The sequence below is a fragment of the Nerophis lumbriciformis genome, linkage group LG39 (genome assembly GCF_033978685.3).
Source record: "Nerophis lumbriciformis linkage group LG39, RoL_Nlum_v2.1, whole genome shotgun sequence".
NCBI lineage: Eukaryota > Metazoa > Chordata > Actinopteri > Syngnathiformes > Syngnathidae > Nerophis > Nerophis lumbriciformis.
In genome coordinates this window covers 20643979-20667500 of record NC_084586.2, presented here as the reverse complement: position 1 = coordinate 20667500, position 23522 = coordinate 20643979, and the positions used below count along the sequence as shown (strand labels likewise).

General features: G+C 38.4%; 1 protein-coding gene across 3 annotated transcripts in view; it reads right to left on the bottom strand.

The window, feature by feature from the left end:
- The window catches only part of rabgap1 (RAB GTPase activating protein 1), a 244158-nt gene that overhangs the window by 19863 nt on the left and 200773 nt on the right, over window positions 1-23522 (bottom strand). For all 3 annotated transcript variants that reach the window (XM_061932118.1, XM_072912694.1, XM_061932119.1), the window contains 2 exons: window positions 10294-10386; window positions 5887-5997 (listed from right to left, as the gene is read on the bottom strand). In XM_061932118.1, the coding sequence (XP_061788102.1) occupies window positions 5887-5997; window positions 10294-10386 (204 nt within the window). The remainder of the gene's footprint in view (window positions 1-5886; window positions 5998-10293; window positions 10387-23522) is intronic.

The following is a 23522-nucleotide window of genomic DNA, read 5'->3' as shown; positions in this document are numbered from 1 at the left end:
ATATACATCTCCTCCGCCTACCACATTTATTATTATTATATACATCTCCTCCGCCTACCACATTTATTATTATTATTATTATATACATCTCCTCCGCCTACCACATTTATTATTATTATATACATCTCCTCCGCCTACCACATTTATTATTATTATTATTATATACATCTCCTCCGCCTACCACATTTATTATTATTATATACATCTCCTCCACCTACCACATTTATTATTATTATTATTATTATATACATCTCCTCCACCTACCACATTTATTATTATTATTATTATTATTATTATATACATCTCCTCTGCCTACCACATTTATTATTATTATTATTATTATTATTATTATATACATCTCCTCCACCTACCACATTTATTATTATTATTATTATTATTATTATATACTTCTCCTCCGCCTACCACATTTATTATTATTATTATTATATACATCTCCTCCACCTACCACATTTATTATTATTATTATTATATACATCTCCTCCGCCTACCACATTTATTATTATTATTATTATATACATCACCTCCGCCTACCACATTTATTATTATTATTATATACATCTCCTCCGCCTACCACATTTATTATTATTATTATATACATCTCCTCCACCTACCACATTTATTATTATTATTATTATATACATCTCCTCCGCCTACCACATTTATTATTATTCTTATTATATACATCACCTCCGCCTACCACATTTATTATTATTATTATTATTATTATTATATACATCTCCTCCGCCTACCACATTTATTATTATTATTATTATTATTATTATATACATCTCCTCCGCCTACCACATTTATTATTATTATTATTATATACTTCTCCTCCGCCTACCACATTTATTATTATTATTATTATATACATCTCCTCCGCCTACCACATTTATTATTATTATTATATACATCTCCTCCGCCTACCACATTTATTATTATTATTATTATTATATACATCTCCTCTGCCTACCACATTTATTATTATTATTATTATTATTATATACATCTCCTCCACCTACCACATTTATTATTATTATTATTATATACATCTCCTCCGCCTACCACATTTATTATTATTATATACATCTCCTCCGCCTACCACATTTATTATTATTATTATTATATACATCTCCTCCGCCTACCACATTTATTATTATTATTATATACATCTCCTCCACCTACCACATTTATTATTATTATTATTATTATATACATCTCCTCTGCCTACCACATTTATTATTATTATTATTATTATTATATACATCTCCTCCACCTACCACATTTATTATTATTATTATTATATACATCTCCTCCGCCTACCACATTTATTATTATTATATACATCTCCTCCGCCTACCACATTTATTATTATTATTATTATATACATCTCCTCCGCCTACCACATTTATTATTATTATATACATCTCCTCCGCCTACCACATTTATTATTATTATTATTATATACATCTCCTCCGCCTACCACATGTATTATTATTATATACATCTCCTCCACCTACCACATTTATTATTATTATTATTATTATATACATCTCCTCCACCTACCACATTTATTATTATTATTATTATTATTATTATATAATCTCCTCTGCCTACCACATTTATTATTATTATTATTATTATTATTATTATATACATCTCCTCCACCTACCACATTTATTATTATTATTATTATTATTATTATATACTTCTCCTCCGCCTACCACATTTATTATTATTATTATTATATACATCTCCTCCACCTACCACATTTATTATTATTATTATTATATACACCTCCTCCGCCTACCACATTTATTATTATTATTATTATATACATCACCTCCGCCTACCACATTTATTATTATTATTATATACATCTCCTCCGCCTACCACATTTATTATTATTATATACATCTCCTCCGCCTACCACATTTATTATTATTATTATATACATCTCCTCCGCCTACCACATTTATTATTATTATATACATCTCCTCCGCCTACCACATTTATTATTATTATATACATCTCCTCCGCCTACCACATTTATTATTATTATTATTATATACATCTCCTCCGCCTACCACATTTATTATTATTATTATTATATACATCTCCTCCGCCTACCACATTTATTATTATTATATACATCTCCTCCGCCTACCACATTTATTATTATTATTATATACATCTCCTCCACCTACCACATTTATTATTATTATTATTATTATATACATCTCCTCTGCCTACCACATTTATTATTATTATTATTATTATTATATACATCTCCTCCACCTACCACATTTATTATTATTATTATTATATACATCTCCTCCGCCTACCACATTTATTATTATTATATACATCTCCTCCGCCTACCACATTTATTATTATTATTATTATATACATCTCCTCCGCCTACCACATTTATTATTATTATATACATCTCCTCCGCCTACCACATTTATTATTATTATTATTATATACATCTCCTCCGCCTACCACATTTATTATTATTATATACATCTCCTCCACCTACCACATTTATTATTATTATTATTATTATATACATCTCCTCCACCTACCACATTTATTATTATTATTATTATTATTATTATATACATCTCCTCTGCCTACCACATTTATTATTATTATTATTATTATTATTATTATTATTATTATATACATCTCCTCCACCTACCACATTTATTATTATTATTATTATTATTATATACTTCTCCTCCGCCTACCACATTTATTATTATTATTATTATATACATCTCCTCCACCTACCACATTTATTATTATTATTATTATATACATCTCCTCCGCCTACCACATTTATTATTATTATTATTATATACATCACCTCCGCCTACCACATTTATTATTATTATTATATACATCTCCTCCGCCTACCACATTTATTATTATTATTATTATTATATACATCTCCTCCGCCTACCACATTTATTATTATTATTATATACATCTCCTCCGCCTACCACATTTATTATTATTATATACATCTCCTCCGCCTACCACATTTATTATTATTATATACATCTCCTCCGCCTACCACATTTATTATTATTATTATTATATACATCTCCTCCGCCTACCACATTTATTATTATTATATACATCTCCTCCGCCTACCACATTTATTATTATTTATATTATTATTATTATATACATCTCCTCCACCTGACACCACATTTATTATTATTATTATTATATACTTCTCCTCCGCCTACCACATTTATTATTATTATTATTATATACATCTCCTCCACCTACCACATTTATTATTATTATTATTATATACATCTCCTCCGCCTACCACATTTATTATTATTATTATTATTATATACATCTCCTCCGCCTACCACATTTATTATTATTATTATATACATCTCCTCCACCTACCACATTTATTATTATTATTATTATATACATCTCCTCCACCTACCACATTTATTATTATTATTATTATATACATCTCCTCCGCCTACCACATTTATTATTATTATTATTATTATATACATCTCCTCCGCCTACCACATTTATTATTATTATTATATACATCTCCTCCGCCTACCACATTTATTATTATTATTATTATATACATCTCCTCCGCCTACCACATTTATTATTATTTATATTATTATTATTATATACATCTCCTCCACCTGACACCACAACATTTATTATTATTATTATTATATACTTCTCCTCCACCTGACAACACAACATTTATTATTATTATATTATATACTTCTCCTCCGCCTGACACATAATTTATTATAATTATTATTAATATTATTATATTCTATACATCTCCTCCGCCTAAAATACACCACTTATTATTATTAGTTTTATTACATTCTATACTTTTCCTACGCCTGACACACCATTTATTATTATTATATACTTCTCCTCCGCCTGACACCACATCATTTATTATTACTATATTCTATTATATACATCTCCCCCGCCAGACGCCACATCATTTATTATTATTATTATATTATATACTATCTTCCACCTGACACATCATTTATTATTATTAATATTATTATATTCTATACATCTCCTCCATCTAAAACACACCGCTTATTATTATTAATATTATTACATTCTATACATCTCCTCCGCCTGACACACCATTTATTATTATTTTTATATTCTATACATTTCCTCCGCCTGACACACACCACTTATTAGTATTATTATAATAATATCATATTACATATATTATTATTATTACATTCTACACAATCATGCAAAATATGTCTTTTTACAACATTGAACTAATGAAATAATAGCTCATATATTTTAAAATAGAAATCACCTCAAATAAAGCTTATATGTTATTGAATCCATAGCAATTAAAAAATAATAGAACAACATTATGTCCTTAAAATATGAAATATAATATAAATAATAATAATGATAATAAATATAATCAAATATATATAAGGATGTTTTTAATGACATAAAACCAAAGTTCAAAACGTGCAAATTATTGAATATGATCATGAAATAAAAATCACATGATAAAAATAAAAATAATAGAAAAACAACATTCTGTCCAGAAATATTAATAGAATCTAACCAAATAAATAGGATATTTTTTAATTACATAAAACTAAAGTAAATAAAACATGCAAAATGATGAATATAATAATATAATAAAAACCACATGAGAGAAATTAAAATTATAGAAGAATAACAGAAATATTAGTAAAATCTAAACAAATAAGTAAGATTTTTTTTTATTACATAAAACTAAAGTTAAAAAAAACGTACAAATGAATCAATATAGTCATGAAATTAAAATCACGTGACAGAAAAAAACAATCAAAGAAAAACTAAATTCTGTTCAGAAATGTTGATAAAATCTAACCAAATAAATAAATAATTTTTTTTTTAAATGTGCAAATTAATAAATATAATAATGAAATAAAAATCATGTGAGAGAAATCAAAATAATAATACAAAAACAACATTCTGTCCAGAAATGTTAATAAAATCTAAACACTTTTTTTTTTTAATTTACATAAAACTAAAGTAAAAAAAAGTGCAAATTAATGAATATAATCATGAAATAAAAATCACGTGAGAGAATAACAATAGAAAAACAACATTCTGTCCAGAAATGTAAACAAAATCTAGCCAAATAAATATGTTTTTTTTTTTTCAATTACATAAAACTAAAGTATTAAAAATACGTGCAAAATTATGAATATAATCATGAAATAAAAATCAATTGAGAGAAATAAAAATAATAGAAAAACAACATTCTGTCCAGAAATGTTATCAAAATCTAACCAAATAAATAAGTTTTTTAGGACATAAAACTGAAGTAAAAAAAAATGTGCAAATGAATGAATATAAAAATGAAATAAAATTAAATAATCCTTTTTTGGGGGGCCTTTTTAAGCTGATGATACTCTTCCTTATAAAGTATTTTATTTGATTTTAGCTTACTTTTTTATTGACTATTTCGTTTGTTTTTACTGTGGTTTATTCTTTTTATCCACGTTTTTATGTCCAAACTGCATTTTATGTTTCTTGTTATCTTTTATTATGTCTTTGAGTCATTATTCTTCTTATTTTGAAAGTGCTTTGTACAAACCAAGTGGGATGGCATCAAATGTAAAAAAAAATGTGCATTTGATTAGATGGAGTAACATTTAGAAGGTGCATGCATCGATGACATAAACCTGTCATGTACATGGAGTGATTTGAATATAATCAATCAATGAAGTGCTTTATCAAAGGTAATAAGTATCAATAGATGAGAAGAATGCACTTATTGTATTAGTGTTGTTATTTGTGGGTGTAGGTATGACTCACATTGTCCAGGTCTTTGCGCAGGGCGATCTTGCTGCTCACCAACTCGTGCGCCAGGTCGTCGTTCTCCTGCTCCAGGCGCATGTTGGCCTCCTGCAGGCGCCGGTTCTCCCTCTGCGCCACAAATACACAAGCAAAAATAGAAGAAGGAAGCCCAGGACAACGCCGGAAGTGAAGGAGAATGGAACTTTTAACTGGTGGGTGCATCATTAACACTTTAGTAGAAGATCAGTCAGGGACAGGATCGTAGACCTGCGCAAGACTGCAACGCGTGACGTGAATCAAAGAGAGAACAACACTCACCTATTTATTATTAACCCTCTGGAATGCTGTCTTTTAGTTCAAGTGGAGTAGTCATTTTTTTCCACAATAATTCCTGAAGTTAAGCTCATGGTGCGGACACGTTTGTTACTGGATACTTTCTAATACACTTGGAGACTTTGTATCCATCCATCTTCTTCCGCCTATCCGAGGTCGGGTCGCGGGGGCAGCAGCCTAAGCAGGGAAGCCCAGACTTCCCTCTCCCCAGCCACTTCGTCCAGCTCTTCCCGGGGGATCCCGAGGCGTTCCCAGGCCAGCCGGGAGACATAGTCTTCCCAACGTGTCCTGGGTCTTCCTCGTGGCCTCCTACCGGTCGGACGTGCCCTAAACAACTCCCTAGGGAGGCGCTCGGGTGGCATCCTGACTAGATGCCCGAACCACCTCATCTGGCTCCTCTCCATGTGGAGGAGCAGCGGCTTTACTTTGAGCTCCCCCCGGATGACAGAGCTTCTCACCCTATCTCTAAGGGAGAGCCCCGCCACCCGGCGGAGGAAACTCATTTCGGCCGTTTGTACCCGTGATCTTGTCCTTTCGGTCATAACCCAAAGCTCATGACCATAGGTGAGGATGGGAACGTAGATCGACCGGTAAATTGAGAGCTTTGCCTTCCGGCTCAGCTCCTTCTTCACCACAACGGATCGATACAGCGTCCGCATTACTGAAGACGCCGCGCCGATCCGCCTGTCGATCTCACGATCCACTCTTCCCTCACTCGTGAACAAGACTCCGAGGTACTTGAACTCCTCCACTTGGGGCAAGATCTCCTCCCCAACCCCGGAGATGGCACTCCACCCTTTTCCGGGCGAGAACCATGGACTCGGACTTGGAGGTGCTGATTCTCATCCCAGTCGCTTCACACTCAGCTGCGAACCGATCCAGTGAGAGCTGAAGATCCTGGCCAGATGAAGCCATCAGGACCACATCATCTGCAAATAGCAGAGACCTAATCCTGCAGCCACCAAACCGAATCCCCCTCAACGCCTTGACTGCGCCTAGAAATTCTGTCCATAAAAGTTATGAACAGAATCGGTGACAAAGGGCAGCCTTGGCGGAGTCCAACCCTCACCGGAAACGTGTCCGACTTACTGCCGGCAATGCGGACCAAGCTCTGACACTGATCATACAGGGAGCGGACCGCCACAATTAGACAGTCCGAAACCCCATATTCTCTGAGCACTCCCCACAGGACTTCCCGAGGGACACGGTCGAATGCCTTCTCCAAGTCCACAAAGCACATGTAGACTGGTTGGGCAAACTCCCATGCACCCTCAAGGACCCTGCCGAGAGTATAGAGCTGGTCCACAGTTCCACGACCAGGACGAAAACCACACTGTTCCTCCTGAATCCGAGGTTCGACTATCCGGCGTAGCCTCCTCTCCAGTACACCTGAATAGACCTTACCGGGAAGGCTGAGGAGTGTGATCCCACGATAGTTAGAACACACCCTCCGGTTCCCCTTTTTAAAGAGAGGAACCACCACCCCGGTCTGCCAATCCAAAGGTACTTCCCCCGATGTCCACGCGATGCTGCAGAGTCTTGTCAACCAAGACAGCCCCACAGCATCCAGAGCCTTAAGGAACTCCGGGCGGATCTCATCCACCCCCGGGGCCTTGCCACCGAGGAGCTTTTTAACTACCTCAGCAACCTCAGCCCCAGAAATAGGAGAGCCCACCACAGATTCCCCAGGCACTGCTTCCTCATAGGAAGACGTGTTGGTGGGATTGAGGAGGTCTTCCAAGTATTCCCTCCACCGATCCACAACTTCCGCAGTCGAGGTCAGCAGAACACCATCCTCACCATACACGGTGTTGATAGTGCACTGCTTCCCCTTCCTGAGGCGGCGGATGGTGGTCCAGAATCGCTTCGAAGCCGTCCGGAAGTCGTTTTCCATGGCTTCCCCGAACTCCTCCCATGTCCGAGTTTTTGCCTCCGCGACCGCTGAAGCCGCACACCGCTTGGCCTGTCGGTACCTGTCCGCTGCCTCAGGAGTCCCATGAGCCAAAAGAACCCGATAGGACTCCTTCTTCAGCTTGACGGCATCCCGTCCCGAGACTTTGTATGTGTAAGTAACAGAGGTGGGACCAAGTCATTGTTTTGCAAGTCACAAGTAAGTCTCAAGTCTTTGCCCTCAAGTCCGAGTCAAGTCCCGAGTCAAGACAGGCAAGCCCCGAGTCAAGTCCAAAGTCAAGACTGGAAAGTCTCAAGTCAAGTCCTAAGTCCTGCATTTTGAATTTCGAGTCCTTTCAAGTCCTTTTAACCACAGACTAATATATTAACACAGATTGTGTATGCTTTTCAAACGCTGTATTTATTTATTAAAACAAGTGCATTTTAAATTGCAGGAAAGAAAATTGTGCTGACATTGCACTTTATAATAGCACTATTAACCAGTCATTTTAAACATTAACTCATTCCTTTACAGAACAAACACATTGAAAAATAAAGTGCAAATGTACTTATTTGTACAAAAGTGTTAACATTGAAAAAACATGACATATACGTGAACATAACAAAAAAGTTGTACTTTTTATATGTCAGGGCCCTATGCTGCATTGCATTTGCAAAAGACCAAATTAGCCAAGAGTCTGTCAGTCATTTGTGCACGATGGGGGCGTAGTATGATGCCACCATGGCTGAAAACTCGCTCCACTGGAGCACTGGAGGCAGGCACTGCCAAGACTCTCATGGCCACTCGGAACAGTGAAGGAAGAGTCTTCATGTTCAATGCCCAGAACAAAAGGGGGGAGAGAGTTGTTTTGGGTTGGTGCACTACTTGTAAGTGTATCTTGTGTTTTTTATGTTGATTTAATTAAAAAAAGAAAGAAAAAAAAAAATTCTTGTGCGGCCCGATACCAATCGATCCACGGACCAGTACCGGGCCGCGGCCCGGTGGTTGGGGACCACTGAGGTAAACAACCAACAGTATGTCAGAAAGCTAGCTAAAACGGTACACATATTCATAATATAGTATACATTTTAACTGACCTTTATTTGACTATTTTTGTCTTTTTTTAGGTGGCTAAAATACGCGGTGCTGCTGACCGCCGTCTAACGTTACGTGTGATATATTGACTAACGTAACCCTGCTTGAAAAAAATCACTGAACAAAAAGTATGAATAAGGTAGTGAACTGCAACAGATTCCCGTGTTTGCAATAACGTTATAACGTTAGCAGTGAGTTTACAGCCTCACTGATTTAACTACACAGCAAATAAAAGTCACGTTACTTAGCCAATAAACGTTATCTTACATTCAAAACTTACCGTTCTTTGTGCAACTTCAAATGCCGGACGAAGTTGGAAGTTGTTGCCTCTCCATCAGTCATTTTGGAACCGCATGTGTTGCATACTGCAAACCGTTTTGTGTTGACCACCTGGTAATTTTTATACCCAAACAAAATTATTTTAGGTATCATTTTTTGTTCACTGGCGTGTGGTTTGGACATGTCTTCTTCGTTGGTTGTCCTGCAATTTGATTGGATGAATGCTGTGTGATGAAAACAAAGTAGATCTAATTTGATTGGCTGTTGTACTGAGAGCACACCAGCTGACACACGCAACGCTGATAGACAAGTACACGATGAAAAATACGGAGCGCTCCCGAATAACTTTTTCATCTTTGGGTTTTGGGGAAAGTAGCAAGTCATGTCAAGTCATGTCAATTCAAAAGGCTCAAGTCCAAGTGAAGTCACAAGTCATTGATGTTAAAGTCTAAGTCGAGTTGCAAGTCTTTTTACATTTTGTCAAGTCCAGTCTAAAGTCATCAAATTCATGACTCGAGTCTGACTCGAGTCCAAGTCATGTGACTCGAGTCCACACCTCTGGTAAGTAATATGTTGACAAATGTGCAGTTTGATTGTTTCTGATTATTAGCTTGTGTGCTGAGCTGCCAAAAAGGACTTCAATCCTCATTGAAACATGTTTTCTGTATTTGATGATCTTGCACTTTTCTGCAGGAAAAATGTTGTTTGAGGTGTTTTTTTTTATTTTATTGCCCTCAGCAGATAGAATAAACGCAGACAGTTTGTTTTTTGTAGCAGCGCCTTGTTGATGTATTGAAATGATAAAGTGTGGTGTTTCTCCCACAGACCTCGTATCGCTCGATGGGAGCCTCCTGCTGCTCCCGCTGCTCCATCATGGCGTGGTACTCCTTCTCAAACTTCTTCAGCTTCTTCTGGCTGATCTGAGAAGCAGGGAGGAGCAAAGTCAACGACCACTAAAACCATTCTCACCTTTAAATAGGTCAAATCGTGAAATCTAAGACTTCTATTGATTGTAATGGAATTGATGTGGAAAGGATACAAAAAGGTTATAGAGGAGATCTCAGGATCATGAACATCAATTCCCAAACAAAATGAAAATAGCTAAAGTTGCACCAATGTATAAGACTGGAGACAAACACCAGTTTATGAATTATACACCTCTTTCTTTACTTCAATCAATCAATCAATCAATGTTTATTTATATAGCCCTAAATCACAAGTGTCTCAAAGGGCTGCACAAGCCACAACGACATCCTCGGTACAAAGCCCACATACGGGCAAGGAAAAACTCACCCCAGTGGGACGTCGATGTGAATGACTATGAGAAACCTTGGAGAGGACCGCATATGTGGGTAACCCCCCCCCCCCCTCTAGGGGAGACCGAAAGCAATGGATGTCGAGTGGGTCTGACATAATATTGTGAGAGTCCAGTCCATAGTGGATCCAGCATAATAGTAAGAGTCCAGTCCATAGTGGATCTAACATAATAGCAAGAGTCCAGTCCATACTGGATCTAACATAATAGTAAGAGTCCAGTCCATAGTGGATCTAACATAATAGTAAGAGTCCAGTCCATAGTGGATCTAACATAATAGTAAGAGTCCAGTCCATAGTGGATCCAACATAATAGTAAGAGTCCAGTCCATAGTGGATCTAACATAATAGTAAGAGTCCAGTCCATAGTGGATCCAACATAATATCAATCAATCAATCAATCTTTATTTATATAGCCCTAAATCACAAGTGTCTCAAAGGGCTGCACAAGCCACAACGACATCCTCGGTACAGAGCCCACATACGGGCAAGGAAAAACTCACCCCAGTGGGACGTCGATGTGAATGACTATGAGAAACCTTGGAGAGGACCGCATATGTGGGTAACCCCCCCCATCTAGGGGAGACCGAAAGCAATGGATGTCGAGTGGGTCTGACATAATATTGTGAGAGTCCAGTCCATAGTGGATCTAACATAATAGTAAGAGTCCAGTCCATAGTGGATCTAACATAATAGTAAGAGTCCAGTCCATAGTGGATCTAACATAATAGTAAGAGTCCAGTCCATAGTGGATCTAACATAATAGTAAGAGTCCAGTCCATAGTGGATCTAACATAATAGTAAGAGTCCAGTCCATAGTGGATCTAACATAATAGTAAGAGTCCAGTCCATAGTGGATCCAACATAATAGTAAGAGTCCAGTCCATAGTGGATCCAACATAATAGTAAGAGTCCAGTCCATAGTGGATCTAACATAATAGTAAGAGTCCAGTCCATAGTGGATCTAACATAATAGTGAGAGTCCAGTCCATAGTGGATCCAACATAATAGTAAGAGTCCAGTCCATAGTGGATCCAACATAATATCAATCAATCAATCAATCTTTATTTATATAGCCCTAAATCACAAGTGTCTCAAAGGGCTGCACAAGCCACAACGACATCCTCGGTACAAAGCCCACATACGGGCAAGGAAAAACTCACCCCAGTGGGACGTCGATGTGAATGACTATGAGAAACCTTGGAGAGGACCGCATATGTGGGTAACCCCCCCCCCCCTCTAGGGGAGACCGAAAGCAATGGATGTCGAGTGGGTCTGACATAATATTGTGAGAGTCCAGTCCATAGTGGATCCAACATAATAGTAAGAGTCCAGTCCATAGTGGATCTAACATAATAGTAAGAGTCCAGTCCATAGTGGATCTAACATAATAGTAAGAGTCCAGTCCATAGTGGATCCAACATAATAGTAAGAGTCCAGTCCATAGTGGATCTAACATAATAGTAAGAGTCCAGTCCATAGTGGATCTAACATAATAGTAAGAGTCCAGTCCATAGTGGATCTAACATAATAATAAGAGTCCAGTCCATAGTGGATCCAACATAATAGTAAGAGTCCAGTCCATAGTGGATCTAACATAATAGTAAGAGTCCAGTCCATAGTGGATCTAACATAATAGTGAGAGTCCAGTCCATAGTGGATCCAACATAATAGTAAGAGTCCAGTCCATAGTGGATCCAACATAATAGTAAGAGTCCAGTCCATAGTGGATCCAACATAATAGTAAGAGTCCAGTCCATAGTGGATCCAACATAATATCAATCAATCAATCAATGTTTATTTATATAGCCCTAAATCACAAGTGTCTCAAAGGGCTGCACAAGCCACAACGACATCCTCGGTATAAAGCCCACATACGGGCAAGGAAAAACTCACCCCAGTGGGACGTCGATGTGAATGACTATGAGAAACCTTGGAGAGGACCGCATATGTGGGTAACCCCCCCCCCCCCTCTAGGGGAGACCGAAAGCAATGGATGTCGAGTGGGTCTGACATAATATTGTGAGAGTCCAGTCCATAGTGGATCCAACATAATAGTAAGAGTCCAGTCCATAGTGGATCTAACATAATAGTAAGAGTCCAGTCCATAGTGGATCTAACATAATAGTAAGAGTCCAGTCCATAGTGGATCTAACATAATAGTAAGAGTCCAGTCCATAGTGGATCTAACATAATAGTAAGAGTCCAGTCCATAGTGGATCTAACATAATAGTAAGAGTCCAGTCCATAGTGGATCCAACATAATAGTAAGAGTCCAGTCCATAGTGGATCTAACATAATAGTAAGAGTCCAGTCCATAGTGGATCTAACATAATAGTAAGAGTCCAGTCCATAGTGGATCCAACATAATAGTAAGAGTCCAGTCCATAGTGGATCTAACATAATAGTAAGAGTCCAGTCCATAGTGGATCTAACATAATAGTGAGAGTCCAGTCCATAGTGGATCCAACATAATAGTAAGAGTCCAGTCCATAGTGGATCCAACATAATATCAATCAATCAATCAATCTTTATTTATATAGCCCTAAATCACAAGTGTCTCAAAGGGCTGCACAAGCCACAACGACATCCTCGGTACAAAGCCCACATACGGGCAAGGAAAAACTCACCCCAGTGGGACGTCGATGTGAATGACTATGAGAAACCTTGGAGAGGACCGCATATGTGGGTAACCCCCCCCCCCTCTAGGGGAGACCGAAAGCAATGGATGTCGAGTGGGTCTGACATAATATTGTGAGAGTCCAGTCCAGTCATAGTGGATCCAACATAATAGTAAGAGTCCAGTCCATAGTGGATCTAACATAATAGTAAGAGTCCAGTCCATAGTGGATCTAACATAATAGTAAGAGTCCAGTCCATAGTGGATCTAACATAATAGTAAGAGTCTAGTCCATAGTGGATCTAACATAATAGTAAGAGTCTAGTCCATAGTGGATCTAACATAATAGTAAGAGTCCAGTCCATAGTGGATCTAACATAATAGTAAGAGTCCAGTCCATAGTGGATCTAACATAATAGTGTGAGAGTCCAGTCCATAGTGGATCTAACATAATAGTAAGAGTCCAGTCCATAGTGGATCTAACATAATAGTAAGAGTCCAGTCCATAGTGGATCCAACATAATATCAATCAATCAATCAATGTTTATTTATATAGCCCTAAATCACAAGTGTCTCAAAGGGCTGCACAAGCCACAACGACATCCTCGGTACAAAGCCCACATAAGGGCAAGGAAAAACTCACCCCAGTGGGACGTCGATGTGAATGACTATGAGAAACCTTGGAGAGGACCGCATATGTGGGTAACCCCCCCCCCCCCCCTCTAGGGGAGACCGAAAGCAATGGATGTCGAGTGGGTCTGACATAATATTGTGAGAGTCCAGTCCATAGTGGATCCAACATAATAGTAAGAGTCCAGTCCATAGTGGATCTAACATAATAGTAAGAGTCCAGTCCATAGTGGATCTAACATAATAGTAAGAGTCCAGTCCATAGTGGATCTAACATAATAGTAAGAGTCCAGTCCATAGTGGATCTAACATAATAGTAAGAGTCCAGTCCATAGTGGATCTAACATAATAGTAAGAGTCCAGTCCATAGTGGATCCAACATAATAGTAAGAGTCCAGTCCATAGTGGATCTAACATAATAGTAAGAGTCCAGTCCATAGTGGATCTAACATAATAGTGAGAGTCCAGTCCATAGTGGATCCAACATAATAGTAAGAGTCCAGTCCATAGTGGATCTAACATAATAGTGAGAGTCCAGTCCATAGTGGATCCAACATAATAGTAAGAGTCCAGTCCATAGTGGATCCAACATAATATCAATCAATCAATCAATCTTTATTTATATAGCCCTAAATCACAAGTGTCTCAAAGGGCTGCACAAGCCACAACGACATCCTCGGTACAAAGCCCACATAAGGGCAAGGAAAAACTCACCCCAGTGGGACGTCGATGTGAATGACTATGAGAAACCTTGGAGAGGACCGCATATGTGGGTAACCCCCCCCCCCCCTCTAGGGGAGACTGAAAGCAATGGATGTCGAGTGGGTCTGACATAATATTGTGAGAGTCCAGTCCATAGTGGATCCAACATAATAGTAAGAGTCCAGTCCATAGTGGATCTAACATAATAGTAAGAGTCCAGTCCATAGTGGATCTAACATAATAGTAAGAGTCCAGTCCATAGTGGATCTAACATAATAGTAAGAGTCCAGTCCATAGTGGATCCAACATAATAGTAAGAGTCCAGTCCATAGTGGATCTAACATAATAGTAAGAGTCCAGTCCATAGTGGATCTAACATAATAGTGAGAGTCCAGTCCATAGTGGATCCAACATAATAGTAAGAGTCCAGTCCATAGTGGATCCAACATAATATCAATCAATCAATCAATCTTTATTTATATAGCCCTAAATCACAAGTGTCTCAAAGGGCTGCACAAGCCACAACAACATCCTCGGTACAGAGCCCACATACGGGCAAGGAAAAACTCACCCCAGTGGGACGTCGATGTGAATGACTATGAGAAACCTTGGAGAGGACCGCATATGTGGGTAACCCCCCCCCCCCCTCTAGGGGAGACCGAAAGCAATGGATGTCGAGTGGGTCTAACATAATATTGTGAGAGTCCAGTCCATAGTGGATCCAACATAATAGTAAGAGTCCAGTCCATAGTGGATCTAACATAATAGTAAGAGTCCAGTCCATAGTGGATCTAACATAATAGTAAGAGTCCAGTCCATAGTGGATCTAACATAATAGTAAGAGTCTAGTCCATAGTGGATCTAACATAATAGTAAGAGTCTAGTCCATAGTGGATCTAACATAATAGTAAGAGTCCAGTCCATAGTGGATCTAACATAATAGTAAGAGTCCAGTCCATAGTGGATCTAACATAATAGTGTGAGAGTCCAGTCCATAGTGGATCTAACATAATAGTAAGAGTCCAGTCCATAGTGGATCTAACATAATAGTAAGAGTCTAGTCCATAGTGGATCTAACATAATAGTAAGAGTCCAGTCCATAGTGGATCCAACATAATAGTAAGAGTCCAGTCCATAGTGGATCTAACATAATAGTAAGAGTCCAGTCCATAGTGGATCTAACATAATAGTGAGAGTCCAGTCCATAGTGGATCCAACATAATAGTAAGAGTCCAGTCCATAGTGGATCCAACATAATATCAATCAATCAATCAATCTTTATTTATATAGCCCTAAATCACAAGTGTCTCAAAGGGCTGCACAAGCCACAACGACATCCTCGGTACAAAGCCCACATACGGGCAAGGAAAAACTCACCCCAGTGGGACGTCGATGTGAATGACTATGAGAAACCTTGGAGAGGACCGCATATGTGGGTAACCCCCCCCCCCCCTCTAGGGGAGACCGAAAGCAATGGATGTCGAGTGGGTCTGACATAATATTGTGAGAGTCCAGTCCATAGTGGATCCAACATAATAGTAAGAGTCCAGTCCATAGTGGATCTAACATAATAGTAAGAGTCCAGTCCATAGTGGATCTAACATAATAGTAAGAGTCCAGTCCATAGTGGATCTAACATAATAGTAAGAGTCCAGTCCATAGTGGATCTAACATAATAGTAAGAGTCTAGTCCATAGTGGATCTAACATAATAGTAAGAGTCCAGTCCATAGTGGATCCAACATAATAGTAAGAGTCCAGTCCATAGTGGATCTAACATAATAGTAAGAGTCCAGTCCATAGTGGATCTAACATAATAGTGAGAGTCCAGTCCATAGTGGATCCAACATAATAGTAAGAGTCCAGTCCATAGTGGATCCAACATAATATCAATCAATCAATCAATCTTTATTTATATAGCCCTAAATCACAAGTGTCTCAAAGGGCTGCACAAGCCACAACGACATCCTCGGTACAAAGCCCACATACGGGCAAGGAAAAACTCACCCCAGTGGGACGTCGATGTGAATGACTATGAGAAACCTTGGAGAGGACCGCATATGTGGGCAACCCCCCCCCCCCCCCCCCTCTAGGGGAGACCGAAAGCAATGGATGTCGAGTGGGTCTGACATAATATTGTGAGAGTCCAGTCCATAGTGGATCCAACATAATAGTAAGAGTCCAGTCCATAGTGGATCTAACATAATAGTAAGAGTCCAGTCCATAGTGGATCTAACATAATAGTAAGAGTCCAGTCCATAGTGGATCTAACATAATAGTAAGAGTCCAGTCCATAGTGGATCCAACATAATAGTAAGAGTCCAGTCCATAGTGGATCTAACATAATAGTAAGAGTCCAGTCCATAGTGGATCCAACATAATAGTAAGAGTCCAGTCCATAGTGGATCTAACATAATAGTAAGAGTCCAGTCCATAGTGGATCTAACATAATAGTGAGAGTCCAGTCCATAGTGGATCCAACATAATAGTAAGAGTCCAGTCCATAGTGGATCCAACATAATATCAATCAATCAATCAATCTTTATTTATATAGCCCTAAATCACAAGTGTCTCAAAGGGCTGCACAAGCCACAACGACATCCTCGGTACAAAGCCCACATAAGGGCAAGGAAAAACTCACCCCAGTGGGACGTCGATGTGAATGACTATGAGAAACCTTGGAGAGGACCGCATATGTGGGTAACCCCCCCCCCTCTAGGGGAGACCGAAAGCAATGGATGTCGAGTGGGTCTGACATAATATTGTGAGAGTCCAGTCCATAGTGGATCCAACATAATAGTAAGAGTCCAGTCCATAGTGGATCTAACATAATAGTAAGAGTCCAGTCCATAGTGGATCTAACATAATAGTAAGAGTCCAGTCCATAGTGGATCTAACATAATAGTAAGAGTCCAGTCCATAGTGGATCTAACATAATAGTGAGAGTCCAGTCCATAGTGGATCCAACATAATAGTAAGAGTCCAGTCCATAGTGGATCCAACATAATATCAATCAATCAATCAATCTTTATTTATATAGCCCTAAATCACAAGTGTCTCAAAGGGCTGCACAAGCCACAACGACATCCTCGGTACAAAGCCCACATACGGGCAAGGAAAAACTCACCCCAGTGGGACGTCGATGTGAATGACTATGAGAAACCTTGGAGAGGACCGCATATGTGGGTAACCCCCCCCCCTCTAGGGGAGACCGAAAGCAATGGATGTCGAGTGGGTCTGACATAATATTGTGAGAGTCCAGTCCATAGTGGATCCAACATAATAGTAAGAGTCCAGTCCATAGTGGGGCCAGCAGGACACCATCCCGAGCGGAGACGGGTCAGCAGCGCAGAGATGTTCCCAGCCGATGCACAGGCGAGCGGTCCACCCCGGGTCCCGACTCTGGACAGCCAGCACTTCATCCATGGCCACCGGACCTGTGCCCCCCCCCCCCTCAAGGAAAAGGGGAGCAGAGGAGAAAAGAAAAGAAACGGCAGATCAACTGGTCTAACAGGGGGGCTATTTAAAGGCTAGAGTATACAAATGAGTTTTAAGATGGGACTTAAATGCTTCTACTGAGGTAGCATCTCTAATTGTTACCGGGAGGGCATTCCATAGTACTGGAGCCCCAATAGAAAACGCTCTATAGCCCGCAGACTTTTTTTGGGGCTCTGGGAATCACTAATAAGCCGGAGTTCTTTGAACGCAGATTTCTTGCCGGGACATATGGTACAATGCAATCCAGTCTTTTAAAGTCGTTGAAAAACTGTCAGAGAGTTTCACAAACAAAAATAGAACCAAATATGGATACACAACTTCCATGGCTTTCATTGAAATGACAGAAGAAGTGATCAATGCAATAGATAGTAAACAATGTGTTGATGGATCCAACTCAAGCATTTCACACAATTAATCACAATATTTGCATTAAAAAACTAGAAAGGTATGTCATCAGAGGGTTGGTCTTAAACTGGATAAGAAGTTATCATACCTGCCAACTTTTGAAATCAGAAAAACCTAGTAGCCAGGGTCCAAGGGCCGCAGGCCCCGGTAGGTCCAGGACAAAGTCCTGGTGGAGGGTTCAGGGCTTCGCCCCCCCCCGACGCAAAATGATTATTAGCATTCAGACAGGTTAAAATGTTGCTAAAAGCATCACTTTTCTATCAGTCACAGTGACTTTTCAAAACAAAAATATTACAGCAAAAATCATATGGGTTGATTGACATGTTTATTCTGTAAGCTAACTTCAATAGTTTGAAATTATTTTGACAGTTAATGCCAGTTATCCTGTCAACCTTTCACAAGACTTCAATTTGTTCATTGAAAGTATAAACACTTTTTACAGTAAACAAATGGTAAAACAGTACTAAACAATTCCATAAAAAAAAAAAATTGGTGTCATTATTAACTTTCTGTCCAAGCTTGTATAATCTACTGCCTTGTTCAATTGTAAAAAAATATTCTGTGCCTAAAATTCACATTTCTATCACAATTATCATACTGTAAACATGGTAAGATAACTTCATTAAAATTAATAGTCCTGTCAATAGCATGGAATTACAATTCAAATGTAGTTTTTTTGTAAGCCTTTCAAAAGAATTCAAAATATGAAAAATTATTGAAAATTAATTGAAGCCATCAGACACTTGAAAAGTGGCACATCACATCTCTAATGTAATCATTTGAACTTTTCAACAGAAATAGCACTGCAAAAATATTAAGGACATACTTCTGTATTTTGGTAGTTATGCTGTCAACATTTAACAAGATTTCTTCAACTTGGACTTGAAAGCATAAATAGTATAAACACTTTTAACAGTATGTCGTGCTGTGAAATACAGCCGACAGGATTGCACACCAAAGACGAAGCAAGGCCAAAGCGCATGCATGGTGCAGGAGAACAAAGGACTTCTTTCATTTAAGGTTTGTGATAAACCATCAAACTCATTCATTAAAAGGACTCTATAGTAATATAAAGCGAATTTTTCTGGACATTATCATGCAAGAAAAGTTTCTTTTTGGGACCGCGATCACCGCGTAATGATTTTTAAAGGTTGCATTACAAACATTTAACTGTCCCATGTGATCAGCCAGTGCGATTGGAAGTCCGTGCTCAATTATTGCCTCCGTAAATAAAACTTCGGCATTTATCACATCCAAAGAATCTGTTTGGGCGACGAAAAACGTTGAAAGTTTTCCACTTGTATCGCTAGCAACGGCATTAGACTTGTGTTTTTTTGTCCCAACGTGGTCTTTTACATCGCTAATTCCTCCGTGTCCGATCGAAAAATCTTGTCTGCACAAGGTGCAATTCGCGTAGTTTTCACCCTTTTTTTTTTAAATTAATGAAAAAACGTATTTTTTATCACTGCAACCGTAACCCGGAATAGGTTGATGAAAACCGTACGAATTACGGGAAAACCGGAGTAGTTGGCAGGTATGAGTTATTTAACCAACAGGAAACAATACGTGAAGCTAGGCCAACAAACATCTACTAAATATATCCTGTGGTGTACCTCAGGGATCAATACTAGGACCGAAATTGTTCAATCTCTATATAAATGACATTTGTAAAGTTACAACAGATTAAAGTGAGTATTATTTGCAGATGATACAACTGTGTTTTGTTCGGGAGAGAACACACACAAGATAATACAAATAATTGTCATGTCTGTGTAATCATGTTTTGTTTTAAGTCATGTTTTGTTTAGTTATAGGACTCTTTAGTTTCTGTCTTTTCACTCCCTTGTCTTGTTTCCATGATTACCCCATTAGTTTCACCTGTTCCACGTTTGGACTCATTGTGCACTCTTGTTTGTCAAGATAGCAACCATTAGTTTTCACCTGTCACGTCACGCACCTGTTTCACGTTTTGAGTCACGCACCTGCTTTCACTAATCATGTCCATAGTATTTAAGTTCATTCATTTTCTGTTGTTCGTCCTGACGACCTCACACCACATTTATGCTCTGTCCATTTTTTCATGTCCATGTTCACGCTGCTCCTTTTTTGTCCATGCCAAGTAAGTTTTCTTTATTCAAGCCATAGTTTGCAAGTTTTGTTTAATTGGTTTCATAGTTTATTCTCCGCCACTGTGCGCGCTTTCATTTATTCCTTTTTTTGATAATAATAAATCATGTACCTTCATTCCCGTCTCGCACGAGCCAACTTTCCGTTGCATCCTGGAAAAGCACACACCCCCGGACCAAGTCATGACAATAATAACAAATTAAAAAGATAGTTTGACAAAAACAGACTATCTTTGAATCTCAGCAAAAGTAAAATAATGCTATTTGGTAACAGTAGAAGAGAAAGTCCAACGGAATATAAATTGAAAGAGTAAATGAAACAAGATGTCTAGGTCTAATGATTGATGATAAATTGAACTGGAAATGTCATGTACAAAATATACAACATAAAGTAGCAAGAAACACGTCAATAATGAATAAAGTAAAACATGTTCTAGAACAAAAATGACTTCATATTCTCTACTGGTGTTACATATCTGACTTATTGTGCAGAAATGTGGGAAATAAGTACAAAAGTACACTTCATTAATAACTGTGTTACAAAAAAGATGAGTTATAATCAGTGTTGGGTTAGTTACTGAAAAGCAGTAACTAGTTACAGTTACTAGTTACTTCATTTCAAAAGTAACTCAGTTACTAACTCAGTTACTTACACCAAAAAGTAATGCGTTACTGTGAAAAGTAACTATTTAGTTACTTCTTTTTTCTTTTGTTTTTTAAAGCTCCAATTAATGCCCTTTTAGCCTTCATTTCAGTACTGTTATTGCACTGGACAACACACAAAGACAAAGATATGTTACAAAGGCCAATTTGTTTCTGGCCAGAACAAATTGACAAAACTATTTTAAATAGCTGCAACATAACATACATAAGTAACAAACAGCATAATAACAGCATAGATGTAAACCAAGAAAGGCACACACTACATACACAAAGTCTAACCAGGCATTTTCTTCCTCAAGTAATTCTGATACAAAATCATGTCTGAAACCCAGAACACTACACATTTCCCCAGTTTTAGTTTAGAGATAAGGAAAGATTGGCCTGGCCCACTAGGATCCCTCTTTATGTTTGTGAACTTTATAGTCTATACATTTAGAGTGATGTGATAATCAAACACTCTAGAAGTCTAGAATGAAAGAGTATATAAGAGAATTGACAGCAACGTTCCCTCTCAGGAGCGCGCATGTGCAATTGCGCACTGCTCAAGCGTCCTCTGCGCACAGCAAATCTATGCCATGCACAAAATCAAATAAAAATATAAGCGCATAACAATTTTCGACACGACACGGACACGACAGAGAAAACCGTTTTCGTCATCATTGTTCAAATATTGTAACGTCTGTCGAGACGCTTTGAGGACATGAATTCCATCCATCACTTTACAGAGCAAAACTCTTTACTGTCGGCCATAAACACATCACCAAAACATTAGTAAAAAAAATGATATCTAGCAAAACGGGTCATTTTCTGCAGTACAAACCAGACCAAAAGCAACTTTGTTATATCAACAGCAGCCGCTCGCTCTCTCACGTGAGCCAACACTTGCACATATGGCACTTAGCCAGTGATGCGTTTACAGCCACACAAAAAGTCGGACAACTCCAACACCACACATAAAGTGTCATTCCAGGTCGTTACACTATGATTTACCAATCAAATGTGTGCTTATTCTAGTGTCATTTATTAGGAATCTTAATTTATAAATATTAATCATTAAATGCTGTTAGTATATTAAATAAATACTAATAAAAATATATTTTTTACAAACAGGAAGTTGCAGGAATGTACACATGATCCCCTGCTTACATCTCATTGTGCAACATGTGAATGTTTTAATGGGAACTAAATGCAATGTCTGAAAGGGGTACAAACTATTTCCAAAGCAGGACCTCCACCCAGACAAACAATACAAGTACACAGTTCATGAAAAACAATATTTGTTGTTATTGTCATTGTAAGTGGGCCTAAACACTTATATTAGAAATGGAAATGACTGCTGTCATTTGATTATAATAATAAGAGAATGTTGTCTGTCTATCTGTGTTGGCCCTGTGATGAGGTGGGGACTTGTCCAGGGTGTACCCTGCCTTCCGCCCGAATGCAGCTGAGATAGGCTCCAGCGACCCCGAAAGGGACAAGCGGTAGAAATGGATGGATGGATGGAGATGTAAGTTGTTATTTAGTGAGGTTTGGGACAGGTGTGCTGCTGGTGTAGCCACAGTGTGCACGTCTAAAGTTGCTCACATGGACTCCACTCAATGCTCAGGGAGTTTTTGCATTTGCTCACACATGAACAATTAGAGGGAGCATTGATTGACAGAGTGTGTACCTTCAGCGGTGAATGATGGTGGTGGTGGAGGTGAAGTGGCATCAGAGTCTCTGTCTCTCTTTACTAGCTTCGTCGAAGCATGTTGCTTATGTAGCTTGTTTCAGCAGATTTGAATTGCTGTTTTGGGCAGTAGATGGCATCTTTGATCCAAAGCACAATTTACATTTAACTAAAATGTTATTTTCTTTGTGCTCGACAAAAGAAAAGTAGTGAAAATTTCTCCATGTTAGCAAACTCGACTTCTGGCTCGGCCATGATCAGACACGCCCCCCTCCCTCTCCTCCCTCCACACTCACCCACTAGAGATGCGCGGATAGGCAATTTATTTCATCCGCAACCGCGTCAGAAAGTCGTCAACCATCCGCCATCCACCCGATGTAACGTTTGATCAGAACTGCACCCGCCCGCCATCCGCCCGTTGTTATATATC